This window comes from Ambystoma mexicanum, chromosome 2q (assembly GCF_040938575.1).
Source record: "Ambystoma mexicanum isolate Mex_15411 chromosome 2q, UKY_AmexF1_1, whole genome shotgun sequence".
NCBI lineage: Eukaryota > Metazoa > Chordata > Amphibia > Caudata > Ambystomatidae > Ambystoma > Ambystoma mexicanum.
This window is the reverse complement of record NC_090924.1, coordinates 1,185,114,237-1,185,135,341: the sequence shown is the minus strand read 5'-3', so window position 1 is coordinate 1,185,135,341 and position 21,105 is coordinate 1,185,114,237. Positions and strand designations below refer to the sequence as shown.

The following is a 21,105-nucleotide window of genomic DNA, read 5'->3' as shown; positions in this document are numbered from 1 at the left end:
GAGACAATCTGGCCACTGCCCATGGGCAAAGGCTACCCCACAGTCGCTAAAGGTATACCGATATTTTTTGTAGCTACATTATGACACTTGTAAAATAATAAAACACTGGCACATTTGCAAAACCATGCTTGTAGGTCCTTGCTAATGCTCCTTACGCAAGTTTGCTAGAAATCCACCAATGTTTTATTTTTTCAAAAGTGTCAAATGTATGCACATACAATCGTCATATAACCTAGCCGCCACTTGACAAAATCCATTCAGACTTTACCAAAACATCTAAATCTAGATCTATAATCTTTTTGCAAACCTTTGTGTAGATTTGTCAAATAGCACCACATTTATAAGCCTTTACAATATTTTGGGACCCCCACTCTAATTTTGCTCCCTCTCGACAGAATCCCACCAAACTTCACAAAAACATGTATATCTTGATCTATTATCAGTTTGCCAAATGAAGTGTAGATTCGTCAAATGGCACCTCATTTATAAGCCTTTACATTATTTTGGGACCCCACCTCTGATTTTGCCCCCTCATGACAAAATCCCACCAAACTTTGCATACTCGCTCAGAATCAGTTCAGAAATATACATGCACAATTACATGCAGTTCAATTAAGTGGTGCCAAAGTTATGAGCCATCCAAGAACTGCATTTCACCAACCCTGTAATGCTGATGTGTCCGCAAACTTTTCAAGACTGTTCGCGAACATCCAGAGTGTTCGCTGACTTTCGCGGTAAAAACCACCCGTTTTTTTGCTTCTTGCAGCCATATTCCATCCCATGCTCATCACCCATCACCTCCCCAGAGATTATTTGATAAATTTGACAAGTGCAATGTTATGTTTTTAATATGTTTTTACGGCGATGTCCACGGACACCGGCCGATGTCCCAAGATGGTGGACGTTTCCAAAAATCTGACGCACCTCACGCTTAATGCCAACCAATCAGCGAACACGTTGGGTGTCCACGGAAATTACACAAGTCAATTAGCCAATTTGTTACCTGTCCGCGGAGCGAACAGAGAAGTGTCTCCACGGAGCGGACATAGATATCACTAATTTTATGCTTTACATTTTGGTCATTTAAAAAAACTACTGGTCAGATTTACACCAAATTAACGAAAGCACACTTCCAGGACCAAGACGCCGCTCCAGCCGCAAATTTGGTGAAAATCCGTTATGCGGTTTGGGCTGTAGGCGTGAGCAAAGTTTTTTCCCATTATGTCTATGGGAAAAAAAGAAATTTTGGGACCCCCCCAAACTTTGCAAAAGATTCAGAGTGGACCATATACTTTTTTTTGCAAAGTTTGGTGAGGATTCGTCCAGGGGGAGCGAAGTTATAAGCCGCCCAAAAAGTGCTCTTCCTATGGAAACATCAACTTAACCATACCTACACGGCCACTACCGTGACCGTGTAATATATTTAAGTGGTAACTGTGTCTCTGGAGAGAGCCCTGACTCGATTGAAGTTTTAGGCAACTGTTTGTTGCTCAAGGAAGTGGTTTTACGCCTGCTGAGCGTTTTTTACTGCTCATTGGGCAATTCGGATTTTAACAGAGTCTGCCTGCTCGGAGTCATTTACAGCGCATAAATGTTTATTTTTTTATTGTTCCCCCTTTGCTTCCAGGTGCTCCCTGGTTTGGCATATTACACCTCATTTTGATTTATTGGAGGTCATTATTACAGTATGTTTTCTTCTCAAGGGACGGATGGGTTCCCTTTGCCTAATGTTATCGTTCAGGTTCGGCCTTCAAACAAAAAGGGGTCGAGAGAACATTTTGGGATAGGGGGATCAGGGAGGTTTCCCTAGTGGCTCTTCCGGCTTTGACTAGGGCTGTTCAAGATTGTGTGGACTCGGCCCTATTTAATCTAAACTTCACGCTAACCTCGAGGTTTGATAGTTTCATATCAGAGGTTGCTGATTTCCATCCCAGCTCTAATTGGGGTCCCTTGTCAGCCCCTAGGAAATGTTCAAGGAAGTCTAAGCATCTTGGAGGACAACTCAGTCCTGTGGGTAGGTCTCCCTCTCCTGCTAATTATCCGGTTGGGTGTCTGAAGCGTAAACTGGGAGGGGGACTCCCTCCTCCGTTTGTTGTGTCCCAGGCCTCTTCCACTCCTATTTCTCCAGATACTTATCACGTCTCTGATTGCCCGCCTAATAGGCGTTTGAGGAAAGGAACACCAATGCTTTTATCCCAGAATAATGAGCTGTTGTTGGATGATAACGGGGTTCAATTTTTTAACCCCTCTCTCATCCAACATCCAGGGTGTGCAGAATTGCGCCCTTCAGAGGTGGTCTCCTCTTTCATTCATCATTAGGTTCGGAGACCGCTTCTTGAGGAACACAGGAACAGATTACGTTGCGAATGCCCAAGACCTTTTATTGCGGATGGTGTAGCATGTACCCCTGATATCCCCAGGCATTATCCCCAGGCATTATCCCTGCTAGCCTCAAAGAGGCCTTGGTCAGCCCCTCCTAAAAAATAACACCATCGACCCCCTACAACCTAACAACTACAGACCAATAACCACAGTGCCATTATTCCTGAAACTACTGGACAAAGCCGCACATTGCCAAATCCTGCACTTTCTGGAAACCCACTCCATCCTTGGGTCGAGGCAATCAGGCTTCGGGAAAGGACAAGGCACAGAAACAGCTCTGATTAATCTGAAGAATCAGATCACCCAAATCATGGACAAGGCCAAGCCAGCTCTCCTGCTCCCTCTAGATCTCTCAGCCGCATTTGATTTAGTTGATCACAAGACCCTCACCTCACACCTCACACCTCACACAGTCAACTTTTCCAAAGAATCAGCGCGACGGGTCACCTCCTTCCTAGAAGGTAGAGCCATGAAAGTCTTCTCAGACATAGCCAATACCACTCCCACAACAATCCACTGCGGGGTCCCTCAAGGATCCTGCACTGCACCCACACTCTACAACCTGTTCACGAAACCCCTTTTTAACAAACTCGACTCATACGGCATTACATACATTAACTACGCGGACGACACACAAGTACTTCTACGCCTCTCAGGTTCATACCACGACGACGCAAAGGCACTCCATTCGATCTACGCCATCATCCAGGCCTGGATGGCAACAAATGGCCTCTGCCTTAATGGAGACAAGACTGAAATCATGATATTAGGTCAACAGAGCACCCTAGACAAACTGGACACACTGTACGCTAACTTCTCCATTGACAACTCTATCATCCCCGTCTCCACAGCGGTAAAGACACTGGGAGTATACATAGACTCCTCTCTATCCATGAACAGACAAGTCGGCGCAATCACCTCCTCATCTGCGCATACCACTAAACTCATAAACGCCATCAAGCCATATCGCTCCAAACCCAACTGATCTCCATAGCCATAGCTACCATTGGAGCCAAACTGGACTATTGCAATGCCCTCCTGGCGGACACTTCAGCAAAAAACCTAAACAGACTCCAAGTCACACAGAATAATGCTCTCCGGGCCACCCTTAGCATCCCAAGAAGAGAGCATATCTCCCATGCCAGACTTTCAGCCCAATGGCTCCCGGTTAAAGAACGGATTACATACAAAATCCTCACCCTCACTCACAAATGCCTCCCCCTCTCCGCCCCGTCCTATCTATCAGAGACCATCTCCAAACCCTCCTCCGCCCGACCCACCCGGACGCAATACACCAACTTACTCTGCATCCCACGCATCAAAAAAAGCCAAAGCCGGTGGCTTAAGATTCCCCTACATTGCAGCGAAGACCTGGAATGCTCTTCCTGCAGACATTGGAGCGGAACACTTGCTCACGATTTTTCGTAGGAAACTGAAGACCTCTTTCCTTGCTCAATAATTTGTGACCCCCACCATGCCATGTAAATACACTGCATTGGTATTTGTACAAATATCATATTGTCATTGTAAATATTGTATTCCTTGTTAATGTTGTATTATTGTAACTAAGATATGTCTGTAACAAGCACCACGATGCCCCCGGGCTGACGTGCGCTCTACAAATCAGAATACATACATAAATAAATAAATAAATAAATAAATAAATAAATAAATAAATAAATATTGATCTCCTCATTATGTCGTTTTTGTCTCGGAAGGGTAAATATCCTTTGAGGGGGGATTAACAAGGTCCTGCGCAGTTGCCAGGACAGGTTGTTGGACATGTTGGGTCCTTTGACTCTAATTTGTGAACTGGCTGAGGACGCTGCTCACTCCAATTCCCCAGTGGATGTCCAGGTGCTCAGAGGTTGGGTGCAGAGGTCAATATGCCTGCTCGGCAACACCAATACTGAAATTTCCAGGGAGAGGCGTAGATTGCTTCTTATGCGCATTGACTATAAACTGCTAGAAATGGCAGAGAGTGAAGCTGGGCCTAAGGCCCGGGGTAACCTGTTTGGGGACAGGTTTGTTAAAGACCTCGCTATACTTGGGCATTCCTTCACAGATATTGGTAACATCCAATCCAACGTCAAGGAGGATTCGGTTTCTGGAATGTTTGATGAGGACGGGCAGAGTAGAGATTGTCTTTCCAGCCGTTCCTTCCGGGGTCCTACTATCCTGCAGCATTATGCTTCCAGGGGGGCGCATCATTCTTCCTCTGCTAGAAGTTCCCAGGTGTTTTTTTCTTTCCCTAAAGGGTTTTCTGGGATGAAGATGTATCGACACGAATGTGTGTAGAGCGGGACCTGTGGCAGGTACTAACAACATAATATATATGTTTTGATGTGTCTTCCCACGCAAAAGGGTTCGCCTCTTCTAAAGAGGTTATGAGCATTCCTATGTTTCCATTACATTGTTTTAATTGCATTGTTTCTCCTCCATGTTTTTTCTTCTTTTTTGTGTTTGGTAATTTATGGGTTTCTGGTCATGGAAGGCAATCTCCTTCGCAGGAACACATTTTGTTCTCTCAAGGTGTTAGAGGGTCATGATAGACCTCAGGTACGTACTGGTGCTGCCAGTATTTCCCCTTTGGGGGGGGGCGGTTCTCCTTTTCTAAGGTGTTGGTTTGGCATTCTACCTCTCTCCAGTTACATTTTTTGTCGGCCTGTGCTGCTTCACAGTTGTAATTTAGCCGGTGATGATTTATCTCGATGGGATTAGGTTGATCGTTTGCTTTTCTATACAGAATGCCCTTTCATGCACAGTAGGTCAGGTGTCCTAGTTTCCACATTGATAATTCTTGTTATTAACCTAAAGTTGGGTAATGGGCTAGACCAGCCTTTTTTCTTTAGTGTAGTCTCCCGAGGATGGTGAGGGGTTTTCACTGCTGTCTGGCAATAATGGGACAAAGTCCCTCATGGGTTAGAGGTTGGGTTGTTCCACCTCCTTTCAGCATCTAACCAGTTTGTGAAGTACATTGGGGTGAATTGGTCTTGCTCCCAGGTGCTGGGGCTGTCCCCGTTCCGGTTTTGTTCCAGAACCCAGGACTTAGCTCCGGTGGTGCCTCTTCCAAGGAGTCAGATTGCATTGGCAGTGTGTGCTTTAGTCCTTTCCAGTTTCTTTGTAGAATTGAGATCAGCGGGGTAGCCGGGTCGGGCCGCTTCTATGTCCTAGTGGTTCTAGCAGGATACTTTGATATGTTGGTTAGTCAGGATCATCCTCCTGAAGGCACTCCTGTTGTCTCACCTCTTTTGCAATGCATGTGTTTGCTGTTGGAGAACGCTTTGTAGCTTGGCTGCTGTTTATTCTCCATTAGTTTGGAGACCTCTGTCCGTGTGTTATCCGGTTCACCTTTGTGGTCAGAGTTCTGATGCAACCGCACAAACAGTTGGTGGCGTTTGTTTCGGTCAGGGTCTCCCTTTAGACAGTTTTCAGGGGTACTTTACCTTTACATGGGATTGGCGGTAGATGTTCTGCACCTTCTCCCTCTTCACCTGAGGCTCTTAACAGGCCTGGTGGACTTATATCTCAGAGTTTTTTCTTCCTCTTCCTGGTGATTGCAATGGTTTTCGCAGGTGTTAGATGGCCATCGGGGGCTCCTGGGCACCTTACATGAGGATGGGTTTTCCTCTGCATAGAGTAACTGGTTTTTGGTAGTTCTTTTTTTCCCCTCTTTTCTGCTCCTCCTGTAGTGGGTGTTCGCTTACATTTTTGCGTTTCCTTAAATATCTAATTATCTTAATGGGGCCTTTTAAGGGGATTGGGCTTACAAGACGGTTATTGGATTTAGTTCAGCCTTTCGGTGTGTCATGACCTGTGCCCCATTTTGGATTGGGATGGCTCCCTGGTTGTTCTATTGGAATACTGTGGTTTCCTTTTTTTTCAGTAGTAAAGATTGATATGCATAACACTCGCCTCCTGTCTTTAATAGAATCTAAACCCCCTGTCACGTTAGTTCATTGTATTCAAGCCTTACCATCAAACATTGCACTTGAATTACCTGCCAGTGTTAATGATATAATTGGAGCTGCAATTGTGCTGCTGGCGTAATTTAAATGCCTTCACCAGGTCTGCTTTCAGCCACTTGATTTATAAGCACTGTGTCCTTTACTGCAGTGCTATTAAATACACTCATTGGCAAAACCAATTGTTTTTGTTTGTGTATGAATATGTGTCATTTGCCAGGTACTGCTATTAGATGCCCAGGTACTTGCACCATTTTGCAGCGGCTACCATAGATGGCCTGTTAATACCACTAATGCAGTGCTTGGCAAGTGCCCTTCCCACGCCTACTTAAAAGCCCACACTGTTGGTATTGCCAATGCGTGTCTGTTGGTGTGGGTCCTTTTGATGAGCTGAATTTTTCATCCTACTTGCTGAATGCTAATCTTAGATAGTGCGGTGTGCGCCATGCGCGAGTTGGCCACGGTAAGCAATTGGTACAATTAGCATCTTCCGTGCTAAAGCCAGAATCTACATACTTCTGATGATATACCAGGCTGACTATCTTACTTGCTGTGGTACCGACATTAAATAGCAAATATTCGCCGAGTAAAACTTTGAAACCTCTGATTTCTGGCCTTGGATTTGATTAGACACTCCTCAGACAGCACCTGGCTCAGCACAGAGCAATTGCTGCACTCTCTTCAGTGGCCGCACTTAGCACCTGGAACATTGTTGTCTGCATTTCAGAAGGTGCCTCGAGAGGAACTGAGTGATTATTGAGTATGCACAATCAGGCTGAGTGAGAAGAGAATAACATTACGTCAGAAGTTTCTTTCCGAGGAGGATTTTAATATTCAAAGTTTAGTTATATTTGACTTTATGATATTCAAAACAGATTAGTTGAGCATATGCTTCCATTTGTAATGACTTTCGGTACCTTGCAGTTTGTACTCCTTTGGCTTATAAGTGGGCTGGCAATCCTAGCTTCTTGCCTTGGCAGCTGCGGGAAGGAGCTCTCGATAAAGATATAATGTCCAGATGGTTCCCGCAAGGTGTGATCAGTGGCAGGTCCTGTTCCGACAGTTGGGGTGCTTCCAGCCCTCAGGCTCCAGTCAAAATCATCGCACTTGCTCTGCTTCCAAGAGCAGAGATCAAACTCGAAATCACACCGACCAAGTGATGCACCTAAAAGTAATGCAAATGGGTTACTTACACACAGTTACATGACTGCCTATGTGAGAATATTTATGCGTCTTCATTGTAAACAGTTATACATAGATAGCGTTTTAACAGTAAAAGGATAGGAATGTTCACACAGGAGAAACACAAAGTAACTGTTTCATGAATTCCTCCAATATATGTTATTTGAATGAAATACGTTCTGGAACAACATGCCAATTTTTCATGAAAAACACTAACAACCGGACCGACGACAGTTGATTTAGTATCCGGTGCAAATATGTACTGTGATGATATCTCTTCTGCTCTGTAGAAGCAAAGGGGTAAATAGTACTGAAACCACTTCCTCAACCTTCACACTTCTACAAGCCAACAGTGATCGCAATCACAAAGGTAAAACAGGCACAGGTAAGGGAGGGATAAGCCTCCTTCGCCTTTTGTGGTACTGTGGGTAAAGGGAGGTTGGAGTTTTTATGAGGGGTGTAAATGTGATTCAGTAGCAACCCAGACAGCTACCATTAACAGCCTAAAATAAAGGGCACATCCAATCAAGGTTCTTCAGAAATATATATACTTTAATTAAACACGAAAAACTAAAGAGAAAAGAAATACGGTTCAAAACCCAGCCCAGTGCAAAGAACAGAGAAAAAAGAAAAGAAAGAAATGCAGAACTCTAGGTAAGAACAACCACAATGTTCTTTAAAAAGGACACGTCTTTCAATGCAAACACGTGCACCAATCTAACTAATCTCTAGAGCCCAAATGGATCAGGGCAATGGAGTAACTGTGCTGAAATGTTGGAGGGGACATGACATCTAAATGAAAGGGGCCCTGCCAAATGAGTGGGACGAAATGGTTTGCCACAAAAGATGGGGGGACAAATACCATTGCCCCCCTAAAATTACGCCCATGGACCAGGGCGGTAATTTTGGGACAATAGAACCTTCTTGGCAGGTCCACAATGTTGAACCAAGCTTCAAGTGGATCAAACCTAGTTCGATAACAGCGAGTTGTGTTAGCCCAAGAAGTGAGTTGGTGTCAAAACGGTTCAAATGCGATGGATCAAAGCAATCCGAAGGGGGTGTTTGGGCATTGAATATCAGAGTGTTTATTAGGATTGGTTTGGCATTCATTGAGCCGTTAAGAGATGTGTAGTAACAGCTGGGTAGGGTCGATGCATGAGGCTCCTGTAGTTCTAGACAGAGGTTTGGCAATTGGTTGAAGCAGCAATCCTGATTTTCTGTTGTGCAGTTTGGCAAAGCAGCAGTTCGAGGTCAAGAGAGGTCAAGTTGTTTGGTAACTGCAAGTTTGTGTCGATGAATGACAATCGAGCAGTTTTTGTCGAGTCCAGTGATGAGCGGTTGATTCAAGCCAAGCAGGTCATAAACTCTGTGAGCACGCAATGTATTGTCGACCTGGTTCGAAGTTGCAAACACACGGGTCTGAAGGTTTGGTTGATTGTCAAAACCAGCACCAGCAAGACCCACTGGTTCGAAAAGTGGCAAACGCATTTCAAATGCAATCTGACTGGTTCAATGTGGCAGAACAAGGAGCCTTAGCTGATCAGGTCCCCCAGGTGCTGTGAGACCCACTCCAGGGGCTCGTTGACAGGTTGCGTCCATTCAGGTTCAGCTCTCCCAGCATTGGAAGGCTTGGGGCCTCGTCCACAGCAAGAGTCCAGCCCTAATTTGTACTTGGATTGGGTAGGGAGCAGAGCCTGCCACTCTGGTGCGCTGCTCCTTCCTCACCTTAGTGTATGAGCGCTTTGAGAAGATTATCTCCCCCAAAAGAAGTCCAAACAACTTCTTCCTCTAGTGTTTGTCCAACAGTGAATAAGTGAATGAGTGGGATACCCATTCTTTTAACTGAAAAAGTCAACCGGTTATTATACTAAAGTAAGCCTGCATTTGGGGTCCATACCCAGTCCTTGGGAGAACTGGATTTAGCCTTCTGACACCATATCTAAAGTGCTTTGTGGTAAAGGAAGTGGAAGGGTCTGGAAGGAATTGGTCTGACCTCGCCCTGTCTACACTAACTCAATAGATTTAAAGGCCCATTTTGTATTCAAAACTATGATGTGAGACCAGACCTTTTTGGAGAGGGGTGCCCATTGATTCCGTGGATGTTGGCTCACTGGAGGGAGGTGTTACCCGACCTGGCAAAGAATCATAACTAGAGGCATATCCATCCAACCTGCTTCTCTGTAACCTGGCAAGGTCAGTCTGTTTGACCAGAATACACATAATCCTTCCACAACTGAGCTGGGTTCACAGTACTGACACGTATGTTATCAAATTGATGTGGCTGTAATAAGTATGAGAAATGCTAGCCACCGTACTTTAACTCGGGTATGGCTTATATTTAAAGTTTACAACTGCCACCAGGATAGTAACTCACTTAGTTATGTGGCTTTGGAAACAGGTGTACATGTCTTAATGGAGGCCCAGTGCTGCAATGGCTTGGCTGTCATTGCAGCCGTCGGAGGGCACCTGTGCTCAGTGGAACTGCCTTGTGTCACAGAGGAGCAGGTGCTGCAGATCATACTACTGATGCAGCAGGGTACATGAGTACCCTATGCTTTTGGCATGGAGTATGTGGAAAGGTAGTCCGGTAGGCAGACCACGCTCAGAGTGGCAATTACCTGGCATCATCATACTTTTCATAAATATCTTTTTTTTAAAACAGGGTTTCTAGTTTCTTGCTAGATGGCAATCATTCAGATGTGCCACATTATTTAACTATTAAACATCTCTGAAACATCATATTAAAAAATCACTTTGCTTTTGTAAAGATTATCTACATTTTGGCTTTCCATGGTATGTCATCCAAGGATTTGAGCAAGCGTCATGTACAATGTTTTTTAAATCTGCATGACTACACACATGAATAAACAAATAAATACATTTTGCAGGATAGCTTGTTGTGCTTTTGGAGCGATATGTGCACAATTTCTTACCAATAGGTTGAATCATATTAAATTAAAGCAATACAAATATGTTTTCTCAACTGATAGATATCTTCTTTAGAAAATCTTCCATGTGCCCTCTATGCCATTGTTCTCATTTATGATTTACACCACAAGATGAACAACGTTTCACCTTTGTTCATCGTCATTTGTACTATGTATGTTGTTTCTAGTCCATCTACTAAATTCTGAACTTCGGTGGAGTGTTTAGGTAAACTCAAACAGTTAGAATTTGGATAGGTTTGACCAGGTAGAATTTGACACTTTTCTTCCCAGTGCTTCATATAAGGAGGTTTGACCGAGCTTGACCTTGCATCTATATAAAAGTAGGTGAGTGGAAACTCTGGTCATTCAATGTTCTGCATGTTAATAGAGGCAGGCTCAGAGTTATTAGGGATTGGGATTGTAGCTAGAATGGAGTAGGTTAGAATCGAGTTACAAAGATGAAAGGGACCAAGTTGAGTTATGGAATTTGGTTAAAATATCTGTGTACAGAGGCTATTGAGCATATCAATTCTGCAGGTTGTAGGTGTGAATTGTGGATGGAAGGGCAGTAAACCCCACTTGCATGGGACATCTATGTCAGTAAAGATTAGAGTGTTTGAGTTTCTGAAAAAATGTCTGTAAAATAATACAGGTTATTTAATTATGCCCAAACGTGTGATACAAGCAACTGTAAAAGAGAAAGTACTCGTAAGATTGTAAATGTTGGCTTATTTACTCACTAGGAATGTCCTCTACAGTGGCTATGGTCTTTTATAGTGTTTTACTTGTACAACGTATCTCGTATGACCCCTGTGAGAAATTTTAAAGATCAAATGTTGGGACCGCGGAAGCTGATTTAAGGAATGTAAAAGCTAATGTAATTGTAAAAATGTTATATTTTATATTTGTAATGTCTCAATTGACGTCTTACCTATTTAGAAGGAATGTTTGAGTGAGGATTACTTTTTGTTTCTTTTTTTCTTATTATGTTGATGCTAATGGTGGTTTACATTGTTTTAGTAGTGTGTTGTAATGTTCTTAAAATTTTTGATACGATGTTCAAAGCCTAAATGACAATATCGCTGTATTTGAATTGATGAATGTAATTGGTTATGTGGATGTTTAGTGTCATATTAATTAATCCATTCAAAATATCTGTTTGTTCAAACTTTTGTAAAGGTTTTTTTTTATAAACCAATAATCAATAATAAAAAAAACACTTGATCTTCTCGAAGAAAGGCCAAGAAATTAAAACCAATATGCATTTAGAAGGTTGAAAGCAAAGCACGAAGAAATCCTCAAGCATTCAGTTGGGAGAGGAAAAGTACAAATCACTGAGACCTCTTGTGGATTTTATAGGTCAAGAATAGGGTCAGAGCAGTGATGATCCCATGTGCATTTATTCATTGATTGAAAAATCCAAAGTGCTGAGAACTCACATTGATTTTGTAGTTGGAGGAGAAGGCCAATGAATTGAGAACCCAAATTGCATTTAGTAGGCGGATGAAAAGCCCAAACTCCATAAACAGCATGAGAATTTTGTCAGTGGGGAGAAGACCAAACCAGTGTTAAGCAAAGGTGCATTTCATAGGTGAAGAAGGCCAAAAGATTGAGAGCACTAGCTGCATTTAGTAATCACAGTAGAATGTTAAATCACTGTTCAACACACTTTCATTTTTTAGACAGAAGAGGAGGTCAAATCATTGAGATCCCACTGAAATCTGTGAATGCAGCGAAAAAGGCCAAACAACAGACAACCCCATGTGCAGTTAGATGACAGAGAGATGGCCAAAGCAGAACTAGGCACATTTGCACATTGCTGGTGGTGGAGAAGGGAAAAGCAGTGAGAACTTTGGATGCATTTAGTAGGCCTTGAGAATGCCAACTCGTTAAGAATCCCAAATGCATTTAGTAACTAGAAGAGATGACCAAATTGATGTGAACACCCACATACATTTTGTAGAGAGGGATGTCCAACGCAGAAGAACACCATGTGCATTTTGTGAGCAGAGGAGTAGTCCAGAGCAAGTTTAGGCATACCAGGATTTTTTGGGGAGGAAGAGAAGGCCAAAGCATTGAGAACCCACTGTGCTTTTTGAATGGAAGGAGAAGACCAATTAACGGAAAAACTATGTGCATTTAATAGGTAGAGGAGAAGGCCAAAGCAGAGTTTAGCACACCTGCTCTTTGTAGGCGAATTAAATGTACAAATCACTGTGAACCTGGTGCATTTACTTGGCAGAGGAGAAGGCCAATGCGCCAAGAACATCAGGTATATTTAGTAGGCATAGGAGAAGTACAAAGAATGAAGAACCCCTGACGCATTTAGTAACCATAGGAGAAGACCAAATCACTTAGAACCCACCTAAATGTTGGAGGAAGAGGAGGAGACCAAAGCACTAGAACAACATACGCATGCTGTAGGCAGAGAAAAAGGGCATCAAGGTAGAACTAAGAGCACTAATGACAATGCAAAATAGGTACGTGCTCGGCCTACTCACAGCCATGGAGGGCAGTGTTTTCTGAAAAATCAGAAGTGCATTTTGCACTTTCATACCTTCTTTAGATTCTGATAACGGGACACTTTCACATGTAATTGCTGCAGTACAAGAACTTGGAGTAAGAATGAAAAAAGAAGGTGGTGTCCAGCACAGTGACTGGTTCAGCATGGCATTTGACTTGGTACCATCATGGCTTGGGACTGCAATGAAGCTACTGGTCCCCATCATCGTTTTCCTTCTGCTGATCTTCTGTGTGTGTCAGTTAGGAGTTTGATGCTGTGCAGAAGTGATGCCTAGTAGTGCGATGATGATAGTTACTATAGGCAACCAAAATGGTAATGCGAAGATGCCTCATGATACTAGGGAAGCTCAAGTACAAACTGGTAAAAGTGATGAACCCAAATATCGCATGGTGGCCATATACAACACAAGGGATGTAGTAGATAATTACTATCACACATCCATCAAACAACCCCCAGAATTAGAAAACTATGAGGAGTTGTGGGTCGATCTAGACAGGGACAGGGATTGTATTTACATGAAGTGCACTCCTGAAGAATACGCATGCGTGGGGAAAGTTTAAGAAATGTGTGCTGAACCTGGATGCCAATAAAAGGTACTCCTGCCTGGGATGAAGCAGTAAAAAGGGCAGAGGAACGTAGACATACTGGGGGAGAGTATGTGTTACTTTAGGAGTAACGAAAGGGGAGAATGATGGGTGAGAGGAGGACTTTCCGCCCATTTTACCATTCCCGCATGGACTGATATTGCTTATGCCAGATGGGGGAGACACCCCCGCTCACTCCGATGCGTAGTCTGTATTCATCACCCTCTAATTGCTAACAAAACGAAAACATGTAACCAAGCCTTATTGAAGCTCAGAATTTCCATTTTGTGACACACCGGATGCCATCTTTCACTGGGCCTGAAAATTATCTCTAGAAACCTGTCTCTCCTTTGCCCAGTGCCTCATACAAACCGTCCAGGCCACCCCTGCCCCCTGCCAGCATTGCACAAGTCCTGTTTCCATGGAAGTCCAACCATTCATTGTTGCAACAATTACTATCACCCAGGGGAAGATGAGCTCACTGAACTGTGTGAGACCGGAACAAAACCCAGCCTAAGAACCCATCCATCTCCACTAACCTGCCTGTGCCCCCTCGAACCCCACCAAGCCATCGTACACCAGGCCCGTGCCTCTCTGCTGTTTCATCCTGATACACATCTGACCACTCACAGTGACCAGAGTAGGACATCCACCATAGCCCTAATCCCATGCAGCAATATATCCTCCACAGAAACAACACATGTTCGTCTGTTTCTTGAGGTATCAGGTAGAACAAAATCCCCAAGTCGGGCACATGGGTCTAGGGCACTGGGTTTATGGGTGCTCGGGTACAGAGGGGAGAGTGTCTATATAACTTGTCAGTGCACTCTGAAAGCACCCCCATTCACATTAAACTTTTATGATTGCCATTTGTCTCATGCTCTCAGATCCTGTTATTGTGGATTAGCCAGCTAGCAATGTAGCGCGTTACCAACATGACCTTCACCCCACAAAGATGAGCCCAGCTGACCCACGTGCTGTGGGATCGACACCTAAGCAATAGTCAATCCAGCGTGGTCATCTCTTATGGATGTATAATGTATCCTTGTGCAGAGTTGTGTACCTATAGTATGGCATCACTAGTGACGCAGTCTAACCTTACAATGAGCAGCCTGTGTAAAGTTTAGCAGAACACTAGCAGGGCAGTAGAGATCTCTAAATGCACAACGTATCTTATATTAACTTTGTTACACTCGCAATCCATCTCCTGGTCTCATTCCCTAGTGGGGTGTGTCCATTATTTGGGTTTCTGGATATTGTGTTGGGGAATGGGCGCACTCATTATCCACTGGAAGGCAAAATAACCTCCCAAAAGGACCGCATTGAGCAGACTTCTCTCGAAGACATGCCTACTAGAATGGGTTACCTTTAAAAGGCAATTGAGGCTATGCTCGGTGAGAGAGGATCGATAGTGGGAACCTTTGGACCTGTACATATGAACTCGGCCCAAAAATGGGTAAGAGAGATGAACACCACTCCAAAGTGCATCACACAGCTACTGGGCGGAATACAGCATAATCACATGATAGGGTATGTGATTACACACGTCTGAACCAACACAGCCCGAGCACGAACTGTGTGAGGTGGAAGGGGGCGAAAAAGGCCATTGAGTTGGGGGGTGGGGAGATCTGGAAGGTTAAAATCGTAGTAATATGTAATTTCTGTGTAACACTGTTCGCTCTAATACTGTATAGAACTAAGAAGCAATATTTGCACAAAAGTCTTTCAGTGTATTACAATAAAAACAGATTTGAAAAAAAAAAGTTTTAAGCTTGATTTTTGCACATTTATTTTGCAGTGTGAAAATTCATTGCATTAATACATATTGTTTTGCGTGTGCATGTGCATACAAAATGAGGAACTGTTGAGTCCTCTCAGCCTCTCCTAAAATATATGTATTAGACCGGTAATGTAACTGCTAGCATTAAGAACTCACGTACATCAGCTGTAGAAGCATTTTATGACAAGAATGAACGATTTTATACAGTTTTACAACAAAAAACACAAAAGCAACTTACTACAAATGTAAGGATTTTCGTCGGAGTTGTCAGCGCAGTCATCCACAAAATCACAGAGTTGCTCCTTCGGGATGCAGTACTTGTTGGCACACATGAATTCTTCAGAAGTGCAAGATCTGTCTGCTATTAGCAATGGGGCGCATTCTTCAAAGGAAACATCATCCACTGCCACGTCCCCCACGTAGCTGACTCCACGCTTTGCCCTGAGGATGATCTAACACAGAGTTCAAGTGATTATTTGAGGAAAGCAAAGTTAAAGCATGTACAACAGGTCTCAGAGCTGGCAACGGATAGCGATTCCTGAACAGGAATTGAAAGACTGCTGTATATATTATGTGAGCAGTGATTAAGCTGTACGTTTCATCAAATATGGCAAATGAATGCTCTCTCTCTCTATATATATTATACATATATATATCAGTAAAAAAACTTTGTTAAAGGCACGTTATGGTTAAGTTGCGCTACTAAAAACGTATGAAATTCACACAAAAAATCTTTGTTAATGGGACGTTATGGTTCGAGGTAAAACCGAAAAACCCTTGAAATTCACCATCTAAGCAACCATAACTCGTGCCACCACTGTGCACTGCTAACACTAACACCCAGGACATCAATGATAACATCATAAATGTAATTGATGACATCACTGATGACATCACATGTCTGGCTCCCCCTTTTTTCCTTTACTGACATATCTAGGCCACATGGTTTTCTTCAGTAACAGTCAGGAATTAAAAATAGAGAAGGTACTATATTTGTAGACCGATCCTTCAAGTATGTTCTTACAGTAATTCCCTTAGGATCCAGTCAAAACATGTGATACATATGCATAGGGTAAGTAGGACCTTTGAAACATAGCAATCATTTTTCTGCATAAAGGTAATCAGTTAGGTTATGAACACTTTCTGGTACTACAGCTGTTTTTTGCTTACTTCAATTTCCGTGTATATACTCATATTTGTATGTGATGTTGTCTCTTTGTGTTTTGTGTGTAATAATGCAATTATGTAGTAAGTGGTTTATATTACCTACTTATCACATGTTTCACAGTACCCAAAACTCTAAAAAGAAAACAGTTATCATTACACTGTTCAACATGGCAAGCTTATGAATATTGCACCTCCATCATGTATGCTGCACACAATGCCTATGTTTCTACATTGGTACCTTAGTAAACTGCATAGAACTTCATAATAGAATGTTACGTAAAGCAACGCATTGCTTAATGCACTAATTAGCACTTGATATTTATTCCAATGATCCTTGACACTTTTTGGTCAACATTATAATAAGAATAACTTCTACAGAGTTTTATTCAAAGTAAATGTACATGTGATGTCATCAGTGATGTCATCATTTACATTTCTGTCTTACATTTCTGCCTTACATTCCAAAAGAACATGGCATTTCCCAAAAAAGATAAAGACACACCATTGGCTTCAAAATAATCTGCATTACTGGAAACAATGTTCTTGTGGCTGCAGAAAAACATACCAGCTCTTAACATGAAAGCACGCATGTCGTGATTGATGGCACACCTACCAATACTTTGATCAGGACAAAAAACAGAACTGCTGTCCCATTTTGCTCTAGGGAATAAGCCAGAAAAAATTACTTTCGCAGTTGGAAAGATGTCAATGACTGCTTGAACCAACTGTTCCAAATCTCCCAACAAAGTAGGTGAACTCACATAGCCTAAATGGGAAGCACCATAGTGCAAAACTAGCACATGGGGAATGGTAATCCTACTCATGTATCCGCAAGCATGGAACATTGCCGCTACATTGCAGTCAGTCCCAGCGCTCCACACCACCTCCACTCCTCTGAATTGTTTGCCACATGCCTACATTCTGAATAGGGCTGTAAACCAAAGACAAAAATATCTCCAAACACCAACACTCTGACTGTCTCCACCTCTGCCATCTTCACTACACACACTCTCTTTCTACACTAATCAACAATGTCAACATCTGATTGGCTGATGCTTACAGTCCCCTTTCCATACTGTATTTGCTGTAAAACCCTGTATGTGGCACGCCCTACCCATGGTCAAGGGCGGTGTCCATGCGGCACGCAACTCTTAGCCAGTCCTTCTTCCCTTTCCACATCACTCACAAATCCATTCCCTCAATGGACACAGCTAAGCAGTCACACAACCATCCATCAATCACATCCAAGACCTCTACATCTAACTCCGTAATCAGAGTTCCACACTTCAAATGTACTGTTGATCAATCTAAATACAATTCTCATAACATTGCAAAGCATCTACTACAAAAACTACTGTGCAAGTGTCGCAGATTTCTACTTTCAGCTCCATGCATACCCACATGCATGATTACAAAGTACAGGTATGCATATTTATTTCAGAGTTCATGTGCAACTCTTATGTTTCCATTTAAACAAATTAATGCCTCTAAATCTGCATAGCCAATACATACATACCAACGCTCCCGCTTTAAACGCGAGACTTCCGATTTTTTGTTAAAAAATCACACTACTTCTTACTATCTCCTGCATAACCTATACATACGTAGCAACCCTCCCAAAACTCAAACTCATGTTCCGAAACATGCGAAACTCAATTTTCCATTAAAAAATGTCACAATTTTTGACTGTCTTCTGCCTAAAATTAATGCTACTTCCAATGCGATCGTATGAGAAAAATAAACATTCCTGATTGCTGTGGTGACTTCTCCCTCTCAGGTGCTCCCGATTTTTCGCATTCCTACTTATAATATGAAAGTATTCAAGTTTTTCCCATCTACTATAATGACCTATCACTTCCAAACCTCTCTGCTATGTACAACACAGCTGAAAAAAACAAGGGAATTTCATGAACTGTAAATTGTACTAATTTTTAAAGCAGGTTCAACTAACATACTGAAAATAACATATGAAGCCTGCACATAGTGCAATGAAATGCATGCATTCACTGTGTTGAAATATCAAACGAGAATACTCCCATGAAAGCTGAAAAATGAACGTGTACATTAACATCACTGCTTTAAACACACAAAATTACTAACTTCTTCCTTTTACGATTGCAGTGAAGACCACTCTCCTGAAAATCAACAGCATCTACACTGCAAACAACATATCCGAAGAAACCTGGTCATTCCACAAAAAAAGTAAGTACAATACTACCTTTATATTTTTTTACTGTTCCTCAAAGAGACTGTGAGGGTTATTTATGAAATTTGCGAACCAAAAAAAAACATCGATTTCTGAACCATTCTGGCCAAAAATCCCCATTAATTAAACAAAGATTAACAGGCAGAATGGCACACAAATCCCTGTGTTTTTGGAACACAAATAACATACATAAGCCTTAGAAGGTTAGTACTACAAAACAAATAGCTGTTTTAATTTTATACCATTAAGTTTACTATTAATGCGTCTCCTCACCACTAGCTCACTTTCTACTCTCATCTGAAGCACAGTGTAGTAATATACAAACAGAAAAATAGCCTTCCCAGCTCATTATAACAGCCCAATGCTCATTCACACACCACCACAAACATCTTCCCTATCAAACTCATACATGCATGCACACAGCACACATACATTGTAAAACAGATCAACCCATACCTTTGTTTTTACAATAGACCCCAAAGAATGCCTACCAAAAAGCAAGTCCGTAGAAAGGATTATAGAATTAGAGCAAATGAAAATAAATAAAAGTGTCCAAGGTAAGCATCCATCTCTACCAGAGTTTGTACAAAACGTGGAAACAAAACTGCTAATACAGTCATTTAGTGAAACAAAGGAAGCTTCAACAACATTAACTTTGCCTCCTCTATCAAAATGTAGCACGAAACAGAAAATGCTTTACAAGAATTCGGCTACCAGTACTGCTAACAATGCTCCTATAAATCCTGATATACTAGCAAGAAGCCATTGTAAAAAAGGTATTTTACCAAAAATATTCCGCCACAGAGTCCTTCAGAATCTAACAAGAAGAGGACCGAAATCATCCTCAACCCTTAAAACCTACCGTAGAAAATTAATCCTACAAGCTCTCATAGACAGTGCAATCCTTCTCAAAAGGAAGTTATTTATTTTTGTGTTAAATAGGATGAAACCACTAACAAAACTAAGTAATAGACTGCAAAAGAAACTTCTCAATAAACGGAATGTCAACAAAAATAACTTCTTAAATATTTGTAGAGGTGAATGGAGTCACACAATGACCACTGTCAGGAATAAGGGCCTGTGGTGCAGGAGGAAGCAGGTACGGCATATCTAAAAACTACAATTCCCAGCAGGCATGGGGAATGTGTAGTTCCTTGGGCCTGCCGGTACTCAGCTGCCGGCACTTTGCAATTAGGGATTGGGCTCTTAACGGCCGCCCGACCGTGCTCATGTGCTGTTGATTAATGTTGGAGAGCACGGGCGGCGGCGGCGGCAGGAGTGAAGCAGCAACGCTGGAGGTGTAAGCGGGCGGCGGGAAGGAGTCACGCCAACTATGTCTCCAGGCATCTTTATTCCCCGGGTTGCGGCGGTGCACACTCCTTAATCTGCTCCAGAGCTACAGGTCCGGGTCAGCCACAGTAGGCTCCCGGACCATCAGTTAAGTGTTTCTGTGTTTGTTTGTTTTGCCGGGTTGCGGCGGTGATATGGAGTGAATCAGAAGCTTCAAGTATTTAGGTCCGGACGTAACAAGGAAAACGTCCGGACCATAAGTTAAGTGAACTCTCATAAATCATTGGTTTTGGGCAAGATAAACGCCAGTCTGGTTGCAGGCACATTGTTTTCCTCACGTTCTAAATACCAGGGAAATAACAACTCTACTAATCCGCATTTCCAGTTATTAGCTTTTCCACATGGAGAAAAGCGCCTTTCTATGTGCAGTGTGTTATGTTAATCAATGTTTGTGAGGCATGTGTATGTCTCAATGTTCTCTGCTCACAATCTGTGTATTATGGCTTTAAGTCATCCTACTAATCCGCATTTCCAGTTATTAGCGTTTCCACATGGAGAAAATCACCTTTCTATGTGCATTGTGTTATGTTAATCCATGTTTGCTCATGATCTGTGTATTGTGGCTTTACGTCATGATTGCTAACATACAGGAGGTTATGTATAATGAGTTATGTATGGTATGAAGGTTATGTTATGTTCTACTAATTACTGAAGATAGAGTCAGGTCAGGTTGCAGGAGTATTAAGCTATCTAGTCAGGAATTGTAGGGGTCTTTTGTTGTTTATGTCTTGTTGTCTTCCCTTCCTTCCCTTTATTTGTCCATCCCCTTTCCCTAACTCCTTCTTCCCCCCATTGGCCGCCATGTGGTTACCTGTAATTCGAACATCCAGGCGCCCGTGCCAACCACGGTGGGAGGGGTCGATCCATTCGGCTTCTGTGGTTCGGGAGAGGGGATTGAAATCCTCCTCCCTTAAGTTCAGTTGTGACAACCACAGAAACATATTTTAATGAAGAAGATTACAATCAAAATCAAACAACCACAATTGCCATCCATAGCAGTGGACGAGGATATGAAAAAATAAATAATACCATCATGGA

The 21,105-nt window shown here is 42.5% G+C and overlaps 1 protein-coding gene across 1 annotated transcript in view; it reads right to left on the bottom strand.

Moving 5' to 3' along the window:
- The window catches only part of MALRD1 (MAM and LDL receptor class A domain containing 1), a 3,359,462-nt gene that overhangs the window by 1,949,227 nt on the left and 1,389,130 nt on the right, over positions 1-21,105 (bottom strand). The window contains exons 27-28 of the mRNA XM_069646615.1: positions 15,583-15,796; positions 7,265-7,512 (exon numbers count right to left, since the gene is read on the bottom strand). Coding sequence (XP_069502716.1) covers positions 7,265-7,512; positions 15,583-15,796 — 462 coding nt within the window. The remainder of the gene's footprint in view (positions 1-7,264; positions 7,513-15,582; positions 15,797-21,105) is intronic.